At 52.8% G+C, this 23,177-nt stretch overlaps 1 protein-coding gene and 1 non-coding gene across 4 annotated transcripts; both read left to right on the top strand.

Moving 5' to 3' along the window:
• The first annotated feature begins 2,100 nt into the window (after nucleotides 1-2,100).
• Nucleotides 2,101-2,174, top strand: TRNAI-AAU. The gene has a single exon. It is a non-coding gene; the product is annotated as a tRNA-Ile (tRNA).
• A 3,162-nt stretch (nucleotides 2,175-5,336) lies between these two features.
• ZNF839 (zinc finger protein 839) lies at nucleotides 5,337-22,246 on the top strand. Of its 3 annotated transcripts, none has more exons than XM_032839548.1 (8): nucleotides 5,337-5,655; nucleotides 11,298-12,110; nucleotides 14,628-14,858; nucleotides 16,593-16,685; nucleotides 17,393-17,542; nucleotides 20,152-20,268; nucleotides 20,413-20,542; nucleotides 21,238-22,246. In XM_032839548.1, the coding sequence occupies exons 1-8, from the start codon at nucleotides 5,365-5,367 to the stop codon at nucleotides 22,113-22,115; spliced, it is 2,703 nt and encodes a 900-aa protein (XP_032695439.1). In that variant the 5' UTR covers nucleotides 5,337-5,364; the 3' UTR covers nucleotides 22,116-22,246. The 3 variants fall into 3 exon arrangements, with proteins under 3 accessions (XP_032695439.1, XP_032695442.1, XP_032695440.1); XM_032839551.1 differs by lacking the exon at nucleotides 5,337-5,655 and adding an exon at nucleotides 7,202-7,231; XM_032839549.1 differs by lacking the exon at nucleotides 5,337-5,655 and adding an exon at nucleotides 10,126-10,149.
• The last annotated feature ends 931 nt before the right edge of the window (nucleotides 22,247-23,177 follow it).

The raw sequence follows: 23,177 nt of genomic DNA, 5'->3' as shown, positions 1-23,177 counted from the left end.
TGCGGACCAGCGAGGTGATTCGGGCCGCGCCCTCAGGAACCGAGCCTGGAGTTGCGCCCGGCCTGTGTCAGGGCTAGACCGCTAAGCGCTGATCTGAGCTTCGTTCGACAACACTGGATCTACCCTCTGCTCGGTGCCGGTCACTTCCAGCAGCTGCGCGTGCAAACTACAGGTTGCTGCCCTCAAGCAGTTAGGAAATGAGCAAGCCCCGGACGAAATACAGAGGAAAAGCAAGGATTCTGAGTGCTGGCGGCGGGGGCCGGGGGAGGTGGTGGTCAGGGAGGCTTCTCCGACGTGCGACGTTTAGGCAGCGACATAAGGACATGAGGGAGGGCGCCTTGGCAGTGTCCGGTGGAAGAAGGTCCAGGAAGGGGGAGAGGAAGTGCAGCGGCCCCAAGGCAGGAGCAGGGCCCGGTGAGCAAGGTCCAGGACAGAGGGTGGTGGGCTGTGGCAGGGGGCAGCGGGAAGGATGGGGAGTGCGGGTGTTTCAAATGGGCGTTACTGTGGGTGTACCCTTGCCCCATGGGTACAGGGTGCCCAGTTAGAGATGAATTTCAGATAAACAGCGAATACTGCTTTTGTTCCAAATATCGCATGGGACATAAGAAATTATTTGCTAAATCTGGCAGCCTTACCTGGACTGGGCCAGAAGGGGAGGGCTCGAACAGAGAAATGACTGCGTCTGACTTGTTTTAAAATGTGATTTTGCAATTAGCTCATTCATCCATCTATTTTTTATTATTTTTTAAGTACAGTCTTCTCCCCACCCCCACGTGGAGCTCAAACTCATGACCTCAAGATCAATAGTCAGATGTCCCAGTCTTCAAACACCTGCCGGACCTGTTGCCCCCAGGGCAGCTTACATACAAAGTGTCTCCGCTCACATTAACAACTGGGTTTGCTCAGCTGCGGACTCCACGAGGCCAGGCTCAGGTCTGTTCTACTCACAGCTGGTTCCCTGAAGCTAGGGCACTGCTGAGTGTGTGTGGACTAAATCTGGCTCAGCAGCCCTTCTGGTGGCAGGATGAGCTACCTAACCTCTTTCCAGTAATATCTGTTCTGTTAAGATCAGCCTGACTGGGCTCTGCTGTTTGCAACAAGGGACACTGATGATACCTGCACTATTTTGAGCGGTCAGACGGCAGGGATGGAGAGTGTGAAAGCTGCATGAGGCTCCCTTCTCTTGGGGCATTTGCCACCGCAGCACGGGACATCAGAGCCTCGAGGACCAAGGGGCCTCTGGGACATGTAGTTGAGGGAATAGAGTTTTGTCTTCCCGGTTATTTTTAACTCCTTTAAAAAAAAAAAAAAAAACTCCCAGTGTATTTGTAACTCCTTATATTTTTAACTCTTTTTTTTTTTTCAGACACCATCCCTTTGGAGTGGGTACTGTCAGTTGCCCACCCAGCCGCTGTTTTAGGATTTATTCCAGCGCTAGTTAACGAGAGGGCAACATGAAGACATTTTCCAGACGTTAAAAAAGAGGGGGGTGAGGGGGCAATAGCTCACCCACTAAAGGAAACACTGAGGAGCAATTTAAAACGACATTTGCAGTCGCTTAGGGACGGATAACGATGGAATATTAACTACAAAAAGAGAGATGAGGAATTCTATCCCTTTGAGCGAGGTTGAACCGAATGCCGGATATGTGTTCTTACGTACACCTGTGCAGGGAGGCAAGATCGTCGGGAAAGAAGCCAAGACCCCAGCGGGCCGCTGTCTTGGGGCGGTGGGAAGGTCGGTGGCTCTTCTCTTCTCCATCTGACTTTCTGCCTTTTCTAAGCTTTACCGAGCCGCACCGGAAGCTCTTGATCCACGAAGTTTCCACGCTGGAAAGATTCTCGGGGACACAGAGTAGCAGCGTTCGAAAACGCTGTTCCCGAGCCGAGCCCCGTGGGTGTAAGGTGTCATTTGCATCCCCTGCGAGAGCCTGATTCGTCGGGAGAAGCCCCCTCCCCCCTCCTTAAAGAGCCCCCGGTGTTTTCTTCTGGCCAATGGGGATGACAGCAGTTCTGGAAGGACCGGAAGTCCTTAGCCAGTACCGGACCCGCGCAGGCGTATAGACCTCATAGGTGGAGCGACGGCACTTCTGTTCCAAGTGGCCGGTTAGCTCAGTTGGTTAGAGCGTGGTGCTAATAACGCCAAGGTCGCGGGTTCGATCCCCGTACGGGCCATGAAACTGTTCTTTTCCGCTTTTTGTTTTCTTTCTGTTTTAACCAGTGCTCCCATTTCTCAATTCATTTTACCTTTTTTTTTTTCTCCTTTAAATATGCTTTTCGAGGGCTGTGAGCCGCAGACGGGAGAGAGTCGCGGAATCGTTCCGGACCCAGCCGCGAAGTTGGCGAGGGCAGCGGGCAGGGAGAAAGGGCAGGATCCCGCGCGTGTCCGTCCCTCCAACTCCCCGCAGGCTGTGCACACCTGCCGCTGCCGTTGCATTTTGTTGTTGTTGTTGTTGTTAGGATGCTCTCGGATGCCCTCCCGCGCCCCAGTTGCTTCCTAACGCAGAGCTTCTGCGGGACCTCGGTGCGGGCTCCAGGGCTCCCGGTGTTCTTGGACTTGAAAGTCCAGGCCTGGGATCGATTGGACAAATGCTTAGGGCGCGGCTTCTTATTGCCTGCCCTTCCTGACTCCAGGTGGGAAGCAGAACAGTGAAAGAGAGACACAGATCCCCACCACCCCGGAGCAATGACCCACCAATGACTGCCATGTTTTTAGTGAGGTCTTCTGCTTGTGGAAGCATCTGGAAACCTTCTCTTAATGCTTTCTTGCTTTTCAGAGAGGTCTTAGGCTTCCCATTTATTTATTCCTCTTGGTTCTGCAGTTTGCAGCCCGAAGGCGGCGGATGAATTTCTCTCTGGCGATTCAAGTCTCCAGGTGTAATCAGGCATGTTTAGTTCAACACAAAAGCCAGTTATTTTAGGGTTAATGCCATTTTATATCAGGGTCTGGCAGGAGCTCTAGCCATGTTTGAAAAATATCCAGGGAGGACGTCTACCAAATCTTTCATTCTTTTCTCAAATTTGTGTTAAGCTCTGATGGAATTCAGTAATAGCTCAGGGCCACAGACCCTTGGCAAGTGCTCAGAGCGCATCAAAAGTGAGCATTGAATGCCAGTGATGGGACCCTTGTTCTTACCAAAGGTTAGTTAGAAGGAGAACTAGGGGCTGCTGACCAGTACTGACACTTTGGATGTCACGCTCCAGAAATATGTGCCAGGCTGTCCTGAACAAGAACTGAAGGGGTCCGGAATAAAAATTATTTTGAGCAGAGGCCATCTGAATTTCTGAAAAGTCTTATCTGCCTTAAAGTAGATCCTTCCCAAAGAATTCAAAATAATTCAATTGTCATGAAGTCCTCTTCCCTGGGAGCAATCAGGAAAGATGGACTCTTGTCACTGGAGAGATGTTGCCATCACACCTACACAGGCATTGTCACAAAACTCATATCTCCTATCTGCTCTGGTAAGGGTCCATTTATCTTTCCTAAAAGGCACCTGTTTTCCCATAAATGCCCTTCCCTGCTTCTCTTTCCCTATTAAGATAGTCTATAGGTCCTGTGTTCTACCTGCCACTTTGAGTTACATTTTTCTGTGAATTTCACAGGTATATGAATAAAAATGCACGATTAAATTTTGTCTTTTCTCTTGTTAATCTGCCTTTTTGTCACTTTAATTTACAGGCCCCCTAAAGACTGACCCTAAGAGCAGAGAGGAAAAGTCCCCCTCCCTCCCTGGACAGGCTCAAAAACATGGTGAAATGGGGTACTCTGCTTTCGACAAGGAGGGCAGTTCTTGGCTTAGCGGCCAGAGGGGACCTTTCTGATACCCGTGGATGAGAAAATGAGAAAGTCTTTCTTTCAAAGTTGAAGGAAAGAATGAATGAATGAATTGAAGAATTGAAACAAATTCCACAAATCGAATCTCGCCTCTGGCCACCTTAATGAAGCCATTAATGAATTAAATTAGAACACTGCACGGAGCTTAGTGAATGCAACATGAGTATTGATTATGATGATGACGATGGCCATGTGGAGAGAAAAATGATCAGGTCTTCCAGAAGCTTCTCAGACATCAGCCTGGGTCCCCAGTCTCTCCCTTTTTTGGGCATCAAGAAACTCGTAATATGCTACTGTAAATGCCAGTTTCCTCCTCCTCTTCCTGCCTAGACTATATACAGAGTGCAGGACACCCTGAAGGCAGGGAACCTGAGTCACCCAGCAAGTGCTTACTGTTTGTCAGCCAGTGCCTCTACTGCCCTTCCTGGGGAGGGGAGCCGAGAAAGGAGCACACACTGGCAGCTGCAAGGCTTGGTGGGAAGAACACACAGAGCCAGGAGAGTAAAGAGGAGGGGGAGACTGGGAAAAGCTGGGCTGAAGAGGAAGTGATGGAGCAGGGATGGATGGGGCTGATATGTGGAGAGGGGTGGGGACCTCCCTTTCCTTCCCTCCCTCCCTCCCTCCTTTCCTTCCTTCCTATTTATCCATGCATCATTCATTCCCTAATCTTGGGCTCTGGGTTGGGGCCTGTGCTGAGCACTGAGTAAAATATCATCTTGTCCTGTAAGGTGCGTCCAGTCTGGATGAGTGGGTGGACCTGGGAATAATTTGGAGTTGGGTGCACTGGTTAAAAATGCGCAATTTGCGGGGGCAGGGGGAGAATCTGGGTGGCTCAGCCTCTTGGGCATCAGATTTGATTTCTGCTCAGGCCCTGATCTGGGTGGTGGGATCGAACCCACTTAGGATACTCTCTCTCCCTCTCCATCTGCCCCTACCCCCCTTAAAAGATGCACACTTTGGGGGCACCTGACCAATTGGTGGAGTGTGTGACTCTTGATCTCAGAGTCCTGAGTTCAAGTGCCACGTTGGACAAATAGCCTACTTAAAAACAAAAACAAAAAAAAACCCCTCATTATAAAAAACGAAACAAAACAAAACAAAAGAAACAAAACACACTTAGGGTCCCTGCCAGATCTGTTAATCAGAAAGTCTTAAGGTGGGACCAGACGGGGTCTTCCGGTGGCTCTAATGCACATGACCTTGAGAATTTTTGGCTAGTGTGATGCTAGGCTAAGGGCCTCTGCAACTCCAAGGACCTAATCCTGGGAGACCCTGGACAGCTCCTGGAAGAGCGATATCTGAAATTTAAATGCATTTGGGACTAAGGAGAGGAAAGGTCTTCGGCATAGAGGCGATGGGGCGGGGCCAACTCAGGTCCCCGCCCACCGACGTTCTCGCCCAGGTGCGGTCGCCTTCAGAGGTGTCTTGGCCTGCGGGGCACTCGTAGTCCCCACCCACCCTTTCCCAGGTGACGCAGATTTGAGCCGCCGTTGCTCGGCGGCGCGGGTTCGAGTCCCAGTGTCAGCTGCCATGGCGGACGCGGAGCCCGAGGCTGAGGACGGCAGCGAGGATGGTGGCGGCGGCGGCCGGGCTCCCCCCGACCAGGGCGGCACCGCCGCGCGCGTGGCCCCGCTGGGCCCCGAGCAGCTGCGGCAGGTCCTGGAGCAGGTGACGAAGGCGCAGCCGCCCGCCGAGCCGCCGCCGCCGCCCTTCGTGCTGCAGGACGCGGCGCGGCGGCTACGGGACGCGGCGCAGCAGGCCGCCTTGCAGCGGGTCCCCGGCGCCGAGCCCCCCCGCCCGCCGCGCCTGCTGCCGCCCCAGGTGAGGCGCCGGAAGGGACATGGGGAAACTGAGGCCCGGAGGGGGCCGAGGCCTCGCGGCGGACCCGGGCCCGCGTCCCCTCTTCGGCCCTCAGCGGGCCGGTAGGAGAGGCAGCGTCCACCCCGACCTGTCACCAACTCCTCCCGCGCGCCCCTGCCTGGGACCCCTCCTGCTACGCAGCGCTGCTCGGGGCGCCTCGGTGCTCCCGGGCTCCTCTCTCGGGCCTTTGTCATTCCTCCCGCGTTTGCTGAGCACTCGCTGTGTTCCCAGCACTGCCCTAGGTGCAGCAGGTGCAGCAGGTGCAGCCTCGAACACGGCCCTTGAAGGACATAAGCAACGTTCTGGGAGTGACCAGGGGGCTGCTTTAGAGTGAGGAGTCCTTAGGCCTGACACTGCAGCTGAGACCTGAATGCCCTGAAACGAACCAGCCTGCGGAGCTTTTCCGGTGGAAGGTGTGGCCCGTGCCAGCGCAGGGGCCTGGGACAGAGTTAAGCACACTCTCTTAGTCCTAAATCCTCTGGGGCAGGACTTACCAGCCTGAGTGGCAGTGCCCAGCACAGTGCCCGACATAGACTTAATGAACGAAACACATTGAAAGCACTCCCTATACTACAAAAGATTTCTCAGTGTTAATTATTTCGTGGGTCACACAGCTCTTGGCTACTAGGGAAGTTGGAACTAGGGCATGGTCTTCCAAGCCCAGAGGGTCCCGTGTAGCTCCTGAAGCCAGAGGTCCTTCATATCCTCTGTAAAGCCACATCCCCTTTCAGAGCTGGGGTTGCAAATGACACTGGCAAGTCTCACCCCAAAGTTGCTGGAGAGATGCTGCTTCCACTGGAAGGAATAGATGGAGAATAGAATCTACAGTGTTCGTTGTTGTCATTGCTGTTATTAACAGTCTTCATTGTTTTTTTATTGTTTTTTCCATGGAGTGATTTTGGCTTAGAGTTGTACCCACTTGGTGATCAAGACTGGGAAGCTGTCTTGCTACAGTTGGAGAAGACAGCTATGATTCTGCCCAAACGATTTCCTAGTGGTGTGACCTTGAGTATCAACCTCTCTGGGCTTTGCTTCCTTTATTTGCAGGAGGAATGGGTTATTGGACAAGCCTCATAGCTTATACTCTGCTGAAGAAACAAAGGTCTCATGCATAGGGGGCGCACAGGAAGTCTGGAGTCAGGAGGGTGACGGTGGCTGCTGTTTGCAGAGCCTCTGCTCCATGCGTGGCACTCTGCCAGTCCGCATCTCAGCAGGCTCATGAACGTGTTTGTATCAGCGTTTTACAGGGAGGTTGAGGGACTTTGCCCAGGGCTCCCAGGTGTGGCTGCCCTCCACCTGTTGAATGTGACCCCGGCTTTTTGGGTTTGGTCTGGCAACTTAGAGTCCAAAAATGACAGTTTCCACAAAACCCAAGCACACCTAAGCAGAATGCAGCACATGATGGTATTCCGTAGCTGATCTCATTGGGATGGAGTAAATTCTCCCTGGCTTCACAACAGTGTAATTTTGCTGTCTGGTCACCTGAGATACCCTTTGAGCCCCCAGTCTTACATGGAAAGCCACGAAAGCAAAGCAGGTGTGTACCGTGCACCTAATGAGGTTTTGATCTAACCAGCAAGGTAAAACATGACTCACGTAACTTCTAAGCAAGGTCAGGAAACTAGAGATGAAGGACTGGTCTAAAGAAATGGCCTGAAGAGAGGGAGAAGTCATTTCTGGCTGAGGGGATCGGAAATGACTTTGTCCAAAAGGGTGAGTCCCAGCTGAAAATACGGAAGAGGACAGGCAGTGGTGGGGGTGGGGCAGAACGTGCATTTAGAAAACCCAGGCCTTGTGGTTCTCTGTGTGTGTGTTGGGGGTGGGGTGGGTGTGGATCCGAAGGCTCAGACTAAATGCCTGAACTCTCGTGGGCCAGATTTTGGCTCACGTCCCTCTGCGTCCTCCCTGTTCCTGTGCCACAGAAACATTTCCGGTTCCTTCCAACATGCCCTGCCCTTTTTCATGTGCCTATGCATTCACACATTTTCCTTACACCTAGTCTACCTTTCTACCTGGTGGAAATTCCCTTCAGCCTTCTTAGGTCCCCTCCCCTGGGAAGCCAGGCCCTCCCCCACCCCACCCACAGGGCCGCCTCTCCCAACTGCACTTGTCGCATGGTGATGTCATCGTGTCCTTAGGGAGCCGAGTCAGCCTTCTGAATCATCAGCGGAGCTTTTGAAAGCACAGATTTCGGGGTAGGAGGTCCTGATTCAGCAGGTCTAAGGGTGACAGGCCTGGTGGGGGAAGCTGCCCACGTCCTCAAGGATGAGGCTAGGACTTGGCTTCTGTTTTCCATTGTTGTTTTTTTTTAATTGAACTATAGTTGACATACAGTGTTAAAATAGTTTCAAGTGGACAACGTGGCCATTCCACTAGTTTGTTATTCAGGCCTGACCACAGCAAGTGTATCACTGTCTGTCACCGTACAGTGTGTCACAGCGTTAATGACTGTATTCCCTAATGCTGTACTTTGCACACCCATGACTTTATTTTTTTTTTTTTAAGATTTTAATTTATTTGACAGAGAGAGACACAGCAAGAGAGGGAACAGAAGCAGGGGGAGTGGGAGAAGGAGAAGCAGGCTTCCTGCCGAGCAGGGAGCCCGATGTGGGGCTCGATCCCAGGACCCCGGGATCACGACCTGAGCCGAAGGCAGACACTTAATGCCTGAGCCCCCAGGTGCCCGGACTTATTTATTTTATAATTGCCAGTGTATACCTCCCCTTCACCTGTGTCTCCCTGCGCCTCACCCACATTGGCTTATGATACTTAGAGAATGTTTGCTGAGTGACATAAATATATAACAAAGTATCAAGTATAACACCCACCAGGTAAACTAGTCTGGAACAAATTTAAAAATTAGACCAGTTTTGCCTGTTTTTTTTTGTTGTTGTTGTTTGTTTTTTTGTTTGTTTGTTTGTTTTTGAAGATTTTATTTATTTATTTGACAGAGATCATACGTAGGCAGAGAGGCAGGCAGAGAGAGGGGGGAAGCAGGCTCCCTGCTGAGCAGAGAGCCCGATAAAGGGCTCGATCCCAGGACCCTGGGATCATGACCTGAGCCGAAGGTAGAGGCCTTAACCCACTGAGCCACCCAGGTGCCCCAAACAGTAGGATTTGGGGAGTGTGTGTGTGTGTATGTGTGTATTGATATTATCTGGTGATATCCCCAGAGGTTGGACATTGTAAGTGGTAGTAATGTGAAACAAGTATGATCGTTAAAAGATCATTGTCATCTGATCCACAGGTACCCCAGTGCTGGTCCTCATGGGCCCTTGGCACCAACCCTGTACACGGCCTCATAAACTGGTACACTGAGTCATCTCTGCTGTTTGTGGTCGATGTAGCACGTAGAGACAGACAGATGGACTCCAGCTTGATTTCAGTGGGAGGTGTCATTCTGCCTCATGTGACATTTTCATTGACCCTCCACGTGGTATAGGGTTGATCCAGACAGAGCCTGTTGGTGGCCCCAAATCGGGGATTCTCAACCAGGGGGCAATTTTGACCTATGGAGGTGTTTGGCAGTGCCTGGAGACATCTTTGTCCCAAGCTGGGGCCTGCTACTGGCATCTGATGGGTAGAGACGGATGCTATCAGCTTTCTGCCATGCCCAGGACAGCCACAGCAACACAGAATGAATGGTTCGGAGTGGTCGTTGTGCCAGGGTTGGGGAGTCCAGCTCTGGATGATGAGGTCGGACAGAGATGCTGATTATTTCTGCGCTGTGAGGCCCTGAGCCTTGTCCATTTTGCTGCCTCTCCCCTGAGTCCATGACCCTTAATCTCTAGACCTGTACGATCGTCCCCGGCCCATGGTCACCAATCAGTGATGATTCGTGGGACATCATTGATGGCAGCCCTCCCCTTTAGTGGGTGCTTTGCTACTGCAGACCATGCTCTCTTGAACCCCCAAGACCTACATCTTTGCACCTATGCTTTGTACCTGTTTCCTGAGGGCATCCCAGAAGTGGATGGAGTTGCTACATCAAAAAAGCATGTGCATTAAAAAAATATTATTTTAAGGTTTATTTATTTTATTTTTTTAAAGATTTTATTTATTTATTTGACAGAGATCACAAGTAGGCAGAGAGGCAGGCAGAGAGAGAGGAGGGGAAGCAGGCTCCCTGCCGAGCAGAGAGCCTGATGCGGGGCTCAATCCCAGGACCCTGGAATCATGACCTGAGCCGAAGGCAGAGCCTTTAACCCACTGAGCCACCCAGAGTCCCCTGTTTATTCTTTTTAGAGAGAGAGGGAGCACAGAAGTGGGAAGAGGGGCAGAGGGAGAGGGAGAGAGACTGAAACGGACTCTCCGCTGAGCGTGGAACCCAGTGTGGGGCTTGATCCCACAACCCTGAGATCACAACCAGCGCTGAAATCAAGTGTGGGACGCTCAACCGACTGAGCCACCCAGGCACCCCCTAAGATTTTGTTAGATGTTAAGAAGTTGTTGAAGGTAAGCACCCCACTCCTAGGTGTGTGTCCTGGAGAAACTCACGCGTATGCACACACATCCATGAAGGTTCTGAGCACAGTGCAAGAGCACAAGGTTGGAGACACTTGTCCATCAGCAGGAGAGCTACACACCTCGACGTGGGTGAATTTCATATGCCAGATCAGGGAGTAAAAAACCTGAAAAAGCCCCACCAATTTGCAGGAGAGGATACTCATTCACATGAAGTTTAAAAACACGTCAAAACTGAACTGCATACTTTTAGGGATATCTATATATATAATATTAAAAAATGCATGAGAGGGGCACCTGGGTGGCTCAGTCAGTTGAGTCTGACTCTTGGTTTCAGCTTAGGTCATGATCTCGGGGTCCTGGGACCAAGCTCCATGCTCAGCCGGGAGCCTGCCTGAGATTTTCCCTCTGCCCCTCCCTGCTGCGCATGCTCATTCTCTCCCTCTCTTTCTCAAATAGATAAATCTTTTAAAAAAAAATCCATGAGAACGATCAGTAAACTTTCAGGCTAGGGTGAAAAAGGAAGAGGGCATGCAGATTAGGAGGAAAGTAGAGAGCTTTCCCTGTAAGGATGATGTCCCATGCCTTGAGGCAGGTGGTAGGAACCTGTGTTGCATTGCTTTTTTGGCTTTTTTTTGTTTCTAGAATTTCATTAACTTTTCAAGAAAGTGAGCCTATGTATTGAATTGAGTTCAGTTTAGAGTACTAGGAATTCCAAGTCAACACCAACGTGGTAAAACCATAAAGAAGGATATTTCTTATTGGGTCATGAAGTCAATTTAGTAGATTATGATTAGTATTTTTTCAAAAATGACATGGAATAGATACTATCAGAAGGCATTTATGTACAAATGGTAAGTAGTTTTGTGAATTTTAATTTATGTTTGCATAAGTTTCCGTGTGCACATGTGTAAAGCTTATCACTGGCCTGGCCAGAAAGCTTGAGAAAAACCATGGTAAACGGTATGCGTACATTAAAAAGACGTTTATAGGTACGATGGATTTTATAACAATATAAATACAATATAAATATAAAAATTTATAATTTTTAGAAACAATTTCAATAATACATTTAAGATGAGAGCAGAATTGTAGAAATGTTGATAAGCATAACGCTTTTTTCTCCTTCTGTATTTAAGCAACTGGAAGCCATTTGTGTCAAGGTCACATCTGCAGAAATGAAAGATCAGGAAAGGCCAATGCCCCCACTGCCCACCATCCAGCCCAAGCCAGCCCTGAGCCAGCTGCCCGCCAGGACTTCCAGGGTGCTGGGGCCCCGGCCGCAGCCCCTCCTGAGCACCGGGCCCCGGCCGCGCTTCCTGAGCAGCTCACTTCCCGTTCAGCTGTCGGCGCAGGGGCCCCTGCCGGCCCTCCAGCCCCTGGCTGCCAAGGGACCAGGTGCCACACCGGCCCCTTCGCCGGCCCCTGACCCACCGGCGCCCGCGTCTGTGTCACCCAGCCCAGCGAATTTCTTTCTTTCCGGCTTGCACACAAAACACACCAAGAAACTCAAAAAGTCCTTAAAAGTGAAAACACGTTCTGGGCGGATATCTCGACCTCCCAAGTATAAAGCTAAAGATTATAAATTCATAAAAACGGAGGATTTGGCTGACGGGCACCTGTCCGATTCTGACGACTATTCCGAACTGAGTGTGGAAGACGACGAGGAGCAGAGGGAAAAACAGATGCTCTTCGACTTGTCCGGCTGCTCCCTTAGGCCCAGGACTTTCAAGTGTCAGACGTGTGAGAAGTCCTACATCGGGAAGGGGGGCCTGGCCCGGCATCTTAAACTGAACCCAAGCCACGGCCGGTTGGAGCCTGAGGTGTTGCTGTCTGAGAAAGCCAACGGGAGCGTGACTCGAGGCAGGACCGCTGCCCTGACGTCACCGGAGCCGTCCACACCAGCCCTTCGAAGCGGGGAAGGGGCCCAGTCGCCAGGGGCTGGCCCGCAGGTGATGTCTGTCTGCTGACCGTGGCCTTCCTGCCCATCCCGAAGTTAACCTCTGTGGTATCTGATGGGGTTTCAGGGGGAGGCTCAGGTAGAACCAAGATCCCCGGAGCAGGGCATCTGACAGTCCCCTGACTTTGTCCCCACTGCCACCGACAAGCCAAGAGATGGGTGTCCTGTGTGTGGCGTGTGGCGCAGAGTTTGCTGAGCGTGTTCCGTGGGAATGGAGCGGCTAGTTCCTTAGATCGGGGGGTAGAACTAATCGCAGAGTCCTCTGGGCTGATGCTGACCCAACAGAGGCCTTGGGAAGGCCCATGGGGCGCTTCCTGGAGGGTCAGCAGGAACACGCTGCTTTCGCAGGTGTCCCTTCGGACATTCACGGTCAGACAAGGCAGACAGCAATCACCCTGAGTGTGTGTCACCACGTCACAATTTACTGACAGCCGTTTCACATTCCTAAACGTGTGGTGTGCGTTTGTGTGCCGTGTGCAAGAGGTCACTCGTTTACGAAACGCAGACGACACAGAGCCCTTGAACAAACAGCAGGCCCCTGTGGTCACCCTCCCCCCTGTTGCTAGAACCTTCCTTCTTCCTTTCTGTTTGACTGGCATTGGCTGTCGTTTCTGTCTGTGTTTGCGGCTGGGTGATTGTGTTTGGAGATGCTGAGATGTTCGAGAAACCAGCATGGGTGGCTGCTCAGTGGGAGTTTGTGATTTTAGTGACTTGATGTTGAAATAGAGTGCCTGTCTGCACTGGGCACCTCAGTCCCTGCTGGGGAACAGGGGTCCCTGAGGGAGGGGTGAGGCTGGCAGGGGCTCTGGCTTACAGATCAGCTCCTTGGGGCCGGAGCAGGTGTTGTGTGGGCCCAGGACATCCTTCCTGGGTTCTAGCGCTGGAACCACGGGACGGCGCTGTGTTAGGATTCAAAAGTACTACCTCCCCCCTTCACATTCGCTTCAGTCCCGGTACTCTTGGTTGCACGTCCCCTTTGGCAGGAGTGTTTTCAATCTTCTGGGACCCTGCCAGGTGGGAATTAGACTTACAGGCTCTGCACTCAGCAGGGAGTCTGCTTGTCCCTCTCTCTCTGCTCCTCCCCCTGCCTGCGCTCTATCTCTCTCTCCAATAAATACATAAAAATCTTTTTAAAAAAAATAATGAAATCCGGGGCGCCTGGGTGGCTCAGTGGTTAAAGCCTCTGCCTTCGGCTCAGGTCATGATCTCAGGGTCCTGGGATCGAGCCCCGCATTGGGCTCTCTGCTCAGCGGGGAGCCTGCCTCCTCCTGTCTCTCTCTGCCTGCCTCTCTGCCTACTTGTGATCTGTCAAATAAATTTAAAAAAAAATCTTTAAAAAAAAAAATAATGAAATCCTACACCACAGCAGAAGGAACTTGTAGTTGCTTGACTTCCTGAATACAGGCACTTGACCTTGGGCAGGTGGCTGTCCAGATCACTTGTGAGGAGTGCCTAGAGCTGCTGGAGTGGGGAGGGATGTGCAGGCCTGTGTCTGTCCTGTCCTCTCCCAGGAGCAGACTCTGGCAACTAAAACCACAGACAGACCTGGCATCCGTCCCGGAGCGCTGCTGTGATGAAGATTTTGAGGGAAAATTCTGTAAGAGTTAAGAGGACACACTTGATGCTAGCTGCCACGTGAAGTGTGTTCCTTGTATTGATTTATCGTTCCCTCAGTCCTGGGAGGGATTACTCCTGTTTTCAGAGGGGAGTGGGCGCAGAGTGAGGAAGCAGCTAGACGGTGTCAGGCCCGGGGTCTCTTCAGAAGCCACAAAGACAGTAGCTTCATGGCTCTTGGGGCCTGGGGACAGGGAAGAATGAATGATGCCAGTGGGTACCGGGGTCCTTCTGGAGCGGAGGCCAGGGGAGACATACATGTTTTGGTGATGCCTACACATCCTTCTCAGTGTACAAAAGTCTGAACTATGTATTTTTAAGGTATGGAATTTATGGTGTTTGAAAAATATCCAATAAAAGATGATTTTTTAAAGTCATGGGTAGGGGTGCCTAAGTGGCTTAGTTGGAAAGCCTCTGCTTTTGGCTCAGGTCATGATCCTGGGGTCCTGGGATCAAGTCCCGCATCAGGCTCTCTGCTCTGCAGGGAGCCTGCTTCCCTCTCTCTCTCTGCCTGCCTCTGCCTACTTGTGATCTCTGTCTGTCAAATAAATAAATTTTTTTAAAAATTTAAAAAAGTCATGGGTAATTATGAATGACCAAATTTCAGTTTAATTTATAAGATGACAGTGCTGTCAGAGAAGTTCCTTATTTCATTTTGGGGAACACCCAGGGTTATGGTTTGTCAGCTCACTCATACTCACGGGGTGTCTTAAAGGGGGACTTTGTGGGGAAAGTTTAAGATGCGTTGATTATAGTTAACGCATCTTGATGATGCAAAGAAGACCTAATTCAGCAGGCTCCTTGCTTTTGACTTGACTTTTTTTTGCCCTAAGGTCATCACTATGGTGTATAAAACTTTATTTTATTTTTGTTTTGGGTGCACAACACTATCTAGAATAGCCAGTCTCTAGAAGTTGAAGAGGCCTTGGTGTCTGAACCAGAAAACGGAAGTTACTCAGCCCTTTTGGGATCCGAGAGACACCCAGACCCCAGAAGTGACTCGTCCGTGGCCCTGACAGAGGCCAGCACAGCCGTCGTTGGGCGAATCGGAGCAGCTAACCCAGCCAGGGGTGCCCGTGCAGCAGGGGTGCAGAGCGCTTCGAGAGCCCGAGCCGGGCTCAAGGAGGTGCGTGGCTCCAAGACCCTGTTCTTGAAACCCGTGTCTTTGGCCTGGTGTGTGACAATTCACTATTAGGGTTCTGAATTAGAAGTGAAATACCCAGATCAACTAATCAGTCACCTGAAATGTAGTTGGATGAAGGTGTCATGAACTCAGGGCTAGTGTTACCCGAAGTAATTCCGAGCTTTCCCCGTCTGAAATGACCAGAGGGCTTTAGGGATAGCAAGAGCTGCTCGCCTTTGTAAGTTTTGGAATGTTCATAACCTTTTCATAACGTTTTCATAGAAGCATTTAGAAAACAACAGAAATGGTTTCTGTTTTACTGTGAAGAATTTTAAGGCATAAATATGTTTCAGGTTCTCAACCCTGGAATCTCTATCCCAGTTTCTTGAGAGTAGACTTAGTGAATGTAATGGGGTTGATTTAGAAAAGTGGAACCCTAAATTGAGCCAGATCACCTTGGCTAGGATGTGTTTAGCTGCCGGTAATGGCCAGGTGAGTATCTTAAGGAAAAGAAGTAACACACAGCTGATCTTCAGGTTTTAAAAATATCTGTTGATAAATGAATTTAAATGTGTGAATTAACTGAATTTAAATTGAAAAAAGAAAAGAAGTAAAGGGTAGCAGACAGTGCGAGGTAGCGAGTTAGTGGGACAGCGGGGTCAGGGTGCCCGTCAGGGAACCGGGGCCTCCAAACTCACCCACAGGGGAAGCGAGAGGTTTTCAGAGAGGAAGCGGGTTTCTTAGAAATCATCATGAGCTTGCATGCTCTAGCAGGAAACTTAAGCCCTGGTGAATTTGCTTTTCTCTCATTGGGCTGGTGATTAATCCTGGGCGACTAATATTTGGGAGTAGGAGGTAAGGTAGTCCTTGACTTGATTCATCCCTTAACATCCAAAATCCCGCCATCTGCTGAGCGCCCTGTGCAGTCCGGTACAGCCACCCTACCCCGGCCCAGCCCCAGGTTTCCCTCATTCACTCTCTCTGCTTAACAGATGAGGAAGCCGACGGGTTCACGAGCTCCCGAGCCCCTTCACGCGTCCGGTCTCTGCGATTGCTCCCTTCCCTCCCATGCCATTGTTTCCCTGGGTGCCCTCTTCCACCTCCTGGTTGCCCAGGCCGTCGGTCCTCTGCGGACACCCATGTACTACCGGTTCGCCCTGTTCACATCTCCTGAGCCCCCAAGCTCTGATTTCAGACGTTGCCACCGGGGTGTCCTGTAAACCACTCCACCTTCCACTTCCCACCCCCAACTTGTCCAGGGTCTGCCTGGGCTCCAGCTGGGAACCCAGACTCATTCCTGACTCCCCTTCCCCCTTCCCTGACTCCTCCCCTATCCTTATGCCCTCCCCGCCTCCCCCCTCCCCACCACCCCTGCGTTCAGCTGGGTCCTCCTCTTCCCCCATGGCCTGTCCCTTGGCGGTGGTCTCCAGACCGCAGGCTGCCCGGGACTTGCTTGCTCTGGAGTGTCCCGGGAGAGTAGGGAGCACACTTCCTGACACAGGGCCTGGCACTCACTATGTGCCCAGGGGAGTCACGGGGCGTCGGACGTGCACCGCAGAGGGGGTCATAGCCTTGGTTGGGGGCGAACAAGTGAGATCCTCAACACACGGAACATTTATGGTTAAGAGTTGCTTCATCGCTGAGCTTTGGGGAAACTTTACGTCTCTTATGTTCTTTGTTGCACCGGCTTGTCGGCCACTGGGACATTCAGAGCTGTCAAATGCTTCCTTCCGGTAGTTTCTGCACCAGTGTGACCGGGACGCGCTGGTAGAGTTGGCGCTGCCTCAGCTGGCCCAGGTCGTGAGCGTGTACGAGTTTCTGCTGATGAAGGTGAGTCGCTCGGCAATTCCAAACGATGGAGGGTGATTTGAAGTTCTTTAGAAAGACATCCATCACATTTATTTTAGGAAAAGCCAGACCATTTGGAATCCTTTCCCTCCCCCAGGACAGAGCCGGAGCAAGCCTGCTGCCCGCCGCACACCCGCCCGCCCACCCCCCCGCACCTCCCCCAGACACCTGCCGTGGGGCCCATGCCTCCCCTGCCTGTTTTAACTTGGTGTTCGAGGCCAGAAAGTGATGGCGGCAAAATGTGTCCAGCCCAGGGCCCTTGTCGCCTTTCTCCCTTGCTCTCACCGGCCTGGTCCACGAGGCTCTCCTTCCTGGGGAGCCTGTTCTGACAATGCAGGAGGCCCAGCAGAGCTGCCCGAGGACTGAGGACCTGGCGCTGCTCCCGCCTGCAGGCCTGTCCCCAGGACATTTCTAGTCCCTTCCTGCTCCCTGGCCATGCCTCCTTTGGAGCTCTGGCCCACCGTCCTCTGGGGCCATTACCCAGGCGGTGGTTTGCTCTCTGGCCCATCCTGGGGTCCCCACTGAGCACAGTGCTGGGCACACAGGGGCTCTCACTGGGGAGTGGAAGAGAAGATAGGCCAGTGACAGCCTGAGGAGCTTGTCTCCTTCCCACCTTAAAGCTGCTTTCTGTTCCGGCCATTTCATCATGTCTGGTTTAAACCTTTCTTGTCATCTTTATCTTCACAAAGGTTGAAACAGGTCATCTAGCAAAACCTTTGTTCCCAGCTGTGTATAAGGAATTTGAAGAGTTGCATAAAATGGTTAAGAAGATGTGTCAAGACTACCTCAGTGGTGCTGGTCTTTGTTCCCGGGAGCCTCTGGAAATAAGCAACAGTAAGGTAACAGGCTCACAGAGGAGGAAGTTTTGCATTTACATTTGCCAAAAGAGGGATATCCATTTGAAGAAAATAATGGTTTTATTTTTAGTTATTATTTAAAGTAATCTCGACACTCAACATGGGGCTTGAACTCACGACCCTGAGATCAGGCATCGCACGTTCCAGTGACAGAGCCGGCCAGGCGCCCCAGAGGAGCATGTTTTTAGTAATGACAGAACCAACTTCTTTTCAGCTCTCTCTGTCCCATCATGTAACATTTTTTAACTATAAAAGCAAATGGCACTTGTCTGGGGAACCTCAGGAATGTGGAGAGGCTGATGGCAACTGGACGGCCCCATTGTCTTCCCTCCCACTGCTGATGTCGGTGACAGTGTGGTCGGTAGGTGTGTGGCTTCCGCTCACTGTGGGCTGGGGAGGTGACCGGGTCACAGACATGGACTATGGTGGTTCTGACAGAAGCCTCCTTTCACTGTCCTTGTCATCATGCAGCACAGCCTCTGGCTCTGTTGGGTTCTGGAGAAAAATATGTTTAGAACGGCTGTGGTTTTACTTGTTTTGGATGAAACCTTTGCTGGGCACCACATGCCCTGTGTGGTCTGGTCATTTGGGAGTCCCCGCCGGGTGGGCCCCCTTGCCCCCACCTTGAGGCGAAGCGCTGAGCAATGCTGTGGCTTTGGATGCTGTTTACTTAGAAACTTGCTCACACAGCTGTAGCCGGCACGCAGGGGTCCCAGCCCACCAGGCTCGGCCACTCGCCACTGACAAAATCCACAGGCAGAGAGGCGAGTGGTGGGCACACAAGAAAGGACTTCATGTCAGTGAGTGACACTGGGAGGACCGGGGACTAGTGTCTCAGAGTCTCCCAAGCCCTGAAGATCCTCCCAGGTCTGTCTAAGGAGAATGTGGGACGAAGAGGGTGGTATGTGCAGGGGGCAGTGAAGGTCTGATGTTGCTGTCATGGGGCCGGTCAGGAGGGGTCTTGCTGGCTCCAGCCATCCTTGTCATTTGAGGCGGTAGTTTCGGGTCCCCTCACTGGATGCTTTGTCCTCAGGGTCTTGTGCCTGAGCCAAGAGGCAGCTGGAAAGAAGAGGCCAACTAGCAAGTTTGAGGTCCAAGGGGAGCAGCCGCTGTCCTCGTTCACAGCCATAAGGAATACTTGGGCCGTGTTGCCCTTAGCTCTGTTGGAGGGTCCATTGGCCTGGTGACGGGTCTGCCCACCTGCTCCTGGCGTTAGTGTCCCAGAGAGTATGTTACTTCTGGAGCGAGCGGTCTTGAAGCATGCTGAACACGGCCCATGGTTTTTTGGGTTTTGGTTTTTGGGGGCTATTTTGGTTATTAGTTTTATACAAATTCAATATTTAGCATTACCTAATAATCTTTTGTATTTTGTCTTCTTGAATTATTATTGTAGAAATATAATGTTTTTTTTTCTTTTTTTTAAAAGATTTATTTATTTGAGGGAGGGAGGGAGAAGCAGATTCCCCACTGAGCAAGGAGTCCAACTCGGGGCTCAGTCCCAGGACCCCGAGATCATGACCTGAACTGAAGGCAGACGCTTCACTGACTGAGCCATCCAGGAGCCCGTAATGGGTTTTTTCTAAGTCTCATACAGATGCTTTGGTGGGTAGGAATCACATATGTGGGGTTTTTTGGTTTTTGTTTTTAAAAATTTTAGAGAGAACGTTTAGGGTAGGGGGTGGAGAAGGGGGAAAGGAGAGAGAATCCCAAGCAGACTCTGTGCAGCCCATCTCGGGGCTCGATCCTGTGACCCAGAGATCATGACCTGAGCCAAAATCAAGCATTGGACGCTCAGCTCACTGAACCACCCAGGCGCCCCTCAACTTACATGCTTTTTAAACTATGAGCTCAACAGGTGTGTCATCCTGTCACAGGGCGGATTGGACATGCGCCACTGTGCACGCCCCTGGGGACCCAGCTTTGCAGGCAGCTCAGGCTGAGCCGCAGCCTCTTGGGAGCACAGACAGTGGCAGGTTGGGACACAGGCTGGTTGGGAGGCACTGAACTTGAGGGGCTGTTTTCTACCTAGACTCTGATCTGCTGTCCCTCCTTCCCTGCCCCTTCCCCTCCTGCTCCATGGTGTTCCGGTCCTACGTCCATGCATCAGTGACAGCTGTCACTTGTCTCCTTTATCTGATCTTCACAGACTCCCCCGGGGCAGCTGCAGTCCCCCTTACAGGATCAGGAAGGTCCCCTCAGCTGGGAGCAGGGAGGCCGGGGCCCAGCTCAGCCCCCAGGGCCCCCACACCCTCACCCCTTGCACTGCCTGGAAGAGGAGGTCTTGTTCTGGAATGGGTAGGAAGGTAGCAGTGAGGATTCAGAACAGGAGAGGAGTCAGGGGCAAGAACTCATGTCTGACTGACGTTGAAGAGAGCAGAGAGAATTTTTAAAAAAACTTCTCGGTGTCTGCTTCTGTGCTGGGTGAGCACAGAACCTTCCAGTTCTGGTAAGGACCCACCGTCTCCTCAGCTATTCCGTCGAACCCCACGTGCACCTTCGTGTCCGTCAGTGTTTGGGGGCTTGCCGCCCGGCGGGGCCTCCTAGGCCCACTCTGTCCTGTACCTCGGGTTGACATGTGTCCTTCCCCTCAGGTGGCCGAGTCTTTGGGACTCACCGAGTTCCTGAGGAAACAAGAGGCACACACGCGGTGCGGGGAGCCGGGCCCGGCTGAAGCGGAGGATGCCCGCCAGCAGAAGCGGGGACACGAGGTGGGCGCGCGTGGCGGGGGCGCCGGGTGACCCGCCGAGCTCCCCGTGCTTTGACTTCCGCCGCCGGCGCTGGGCTCCAGAAAGGAGAAGCGCGAGCTTGCCTGCTTCTTCCTCGTCTGAGCTGGTTGCGTCTCCCCTTCCCAGACTGCAGAGGAGGGACTGGCCTGGGCGAAGAGGACCAGAAGAGAAGCCCCGGCCCCGGCCAGCCCAGAGCCTCCTGACGACCGCGGAGGCCCGCAAAAGCCCCCCACCTGCGCCCCGGCCGCCAGCGAGGGTAAAGCATTCATGGCCCTGGGGCCCAACCTAAGAGAACCTGGTTTCTCGAGTTTCGTCCCAGCCTGCCCGTGTTCTGTCGTCCCCTCGGGTTCCCCGTGGGTGTTGAGGTCTGGGAGGCTTCCTCGAATCTCTTACCTAATGAAGAGTCCCGAGTGCTGGTGAGTGGATCGCTCTCGGAGGGTCCCGGGGACACAGCTCACTTGTGGTTTGGCTCTCCGAGGCTGGGCTCCAAGGGCAGTTGGGATTTAATGTGGGAAACAAGACCCACTCTGGTTTTTATTCTGCTCCAGCCAACCTGTCAACTAGACATTGGACACACGGCCCCAAGAGTAACTGTGCCATTTTCCAAGTCACCTGATACCCTGTTTGATGCTAAGGTCTCCAGCGCCAAGAGGCATCCTCCATTTTAGAACTCACTACTGAAATCTGCGGAAGGGGAGGGCAGATGCGTTCCGGGGGAGCAGGGACACCCCTGGCCCCTGTTTGGTACCCAGCCCCCCTCAAACGAATCAGTGTCACCTCTTGCAGCCTCCTCCATACTTGGAAGCTACCAGTCCCGAGGGCAAGGAGAGTCTAGGTTTCCATTTGTTTTGCCAGAAAATTCGTTTGGATTAGCCTGTTTGGGACAGAGAGTGCGGTGAACAGGCCGTGTCACAGGACACGTATGCTTACCTGTTTTTCTGAACTGTTTAGGTTGTGCCCCTTACGTAAGTGGGAACGGCTGTTACGACTCAGCAGAAAGCCACACGACACTGGTTTCCAAGAGTGACAGAAGCGTGTTGCCTGCAGACCAGCAGCTCAAAGCCCTTGCTGACTTAGAGGCCAAGAGTGGGTCTGCAGCTCCTGCTCTCTCGTATCAGCACGTCAGCGGGCCGAGTCTTTGTCCTCCATTAGAAGAGCCCAAGACTCAGACGCAGGGACAGGTGGCAGCATTCCCTGAGGATAATGTTCCGGAACACTCTGTAGCCTGGAAGGTGGGGGACAGCCTCAGGCCCCGGGCTCTCTGCGGCACCTTGACGTCCACTGGAGGGGCACACTCCCTGCCACCTTCTGGGTCTGGAAGCCTCGAGATGCAGGACTCCCCCCAGAGAGGCCAGCGGTCCAGCTCTAGCCACGTCCTGCTTATGGAGGACACAGGCCCTCCGCCGGCGAGGGTTCTGTCTGTGGACACGGTGCCGGCTGACTGTGCCCACAGGACCGTGTGGGAGCAGGGGCTGGGCCAGGCGGGGTCACCGGCCTCTGACGGGGGTCAGGGAAGCCAGGCAGGGGATTTGCACCCCTTCCCCTGCGGGCCCGAGGCCTGTACTGACCAGCGAGGACTGGAGAGTATTATTGCTGTGGGTGAAGCTGTGGCTTTTGAAATTACCCACGGGTGCCACGAGTTGTTGTCTCAGGGACAAGAACCGCTATTTATTCAGAGCTCTGATGGGCTGATCTTGTCCCATCCGGGTTCCCTAGAGTCTGGGGAGGAGGACCTCATCCTGGTGGCTGGTGCAGATGGGCCTGCCCTGCACACGGGCCCCCGGGAAGGGGCTCCCCCAGAAGGCACAGAGGCAGAGGCCGCACAGTGAAGTCGGACTGTGGTCCGGACATGCGGGTATTTTAGCTGGAGAAGGTCTACTTGAAGTAATGTATATTTTTCTATTGTGAATACAGATGCAAATGAAAGTCTTATTTATAAAGATAATGTCTTTCTACTTGACTGTCTCCCTTCTTCTTCTGTGTCTCGCTTGCCTTTCTTCCGATGGCAGAGCAGCCGCCAGCCTGGGTTCCTCTGAGGAGCTAGTCCCTGGAGGCCCCTGACGACTGCCACCGGTAAAGCCACCGCCTCCTTCCTCGCCAGCTCTGCTCCCCCCCAAAATGGCGTCCCCTCCCTCCTGGGCGATCTGCTGCTTTTCCACCATGTCTGGGTTTAGGAACTACATAACCAAGGGGCCATTCTGGGCAGCACTGGGAGGTGGGAAAGAAAGTCGTTTCTGCTCGCCTGTCATGGGTGCAGGAAGCAGGACCCACGGCGTCCTCAGCGAGATGCTGCAGAGCTCAGCCCCGGTCCTCCCATGTCTCCCCAGCAAGCCACCTGTCCACGGCTCTTTGCTGACCATTCTCCTTGGCTTTGTCATGGGGAAGGAAGGACAGGGAAGGCCCTCTGTCCCTCTTCAAGACAGCACAGGCGTCCTCTGCCCCCACTTGCAGGGGCTGTGAGGAGAGACCCCGAGCAGGCAGTGCTGGGATCACAGCTGCACCCCCTCGTGCTGCGCTCCTTCCGGGGCCTGCCGTGGAGGCGCGGGCTCTAGTCTCGGGCATTTTCCTGTCCTCTCGCTTGGTCTCAAAGCTGCATCCACAGAACAGAAGGGCGGTGTCCTAGGACCTAGTGGCTACAGCAGAGAGCCAGCCGCGGTGCCCCACGAGTGTCGGGCTCCCAGGGGAGGCGGTGGTACCCGCTGTGGACTCAGGGACACTTCTCAGGAGCCTAGAATGAGTCGCGTCCTGGGATCCTGGAGTGAGGACAGAGCCTCCTGCCTGGGGATCGTTCACGACCCTCATCAGGCGAGCCACGCAACAAACCCAAGTCAGGTCTGGACCCTGCTCTGGGGTCTGGACCCAGGCCCTGTCAAATACAAGTTTGTTTTCTA

The sequence above is a fragment of the Lontra canadensis genome, unplaced genomic scaffold, assembly GCF_010015895.1.
Source record: "Lontra canadensis isolate GAN:19392208 unplaced genomic scaffold, GSC_riverotter_1.0 scaffold108, whole genome shotgun sequence".
NCBI lineage: Eukaryota > Metazoa > Chordata > Mammalia > Carnivora > Mustelidae > Lontra > Lontra canadensis.
This window is presented reverse-complemented; position numbering and strand designations above follow the sequence as displayed.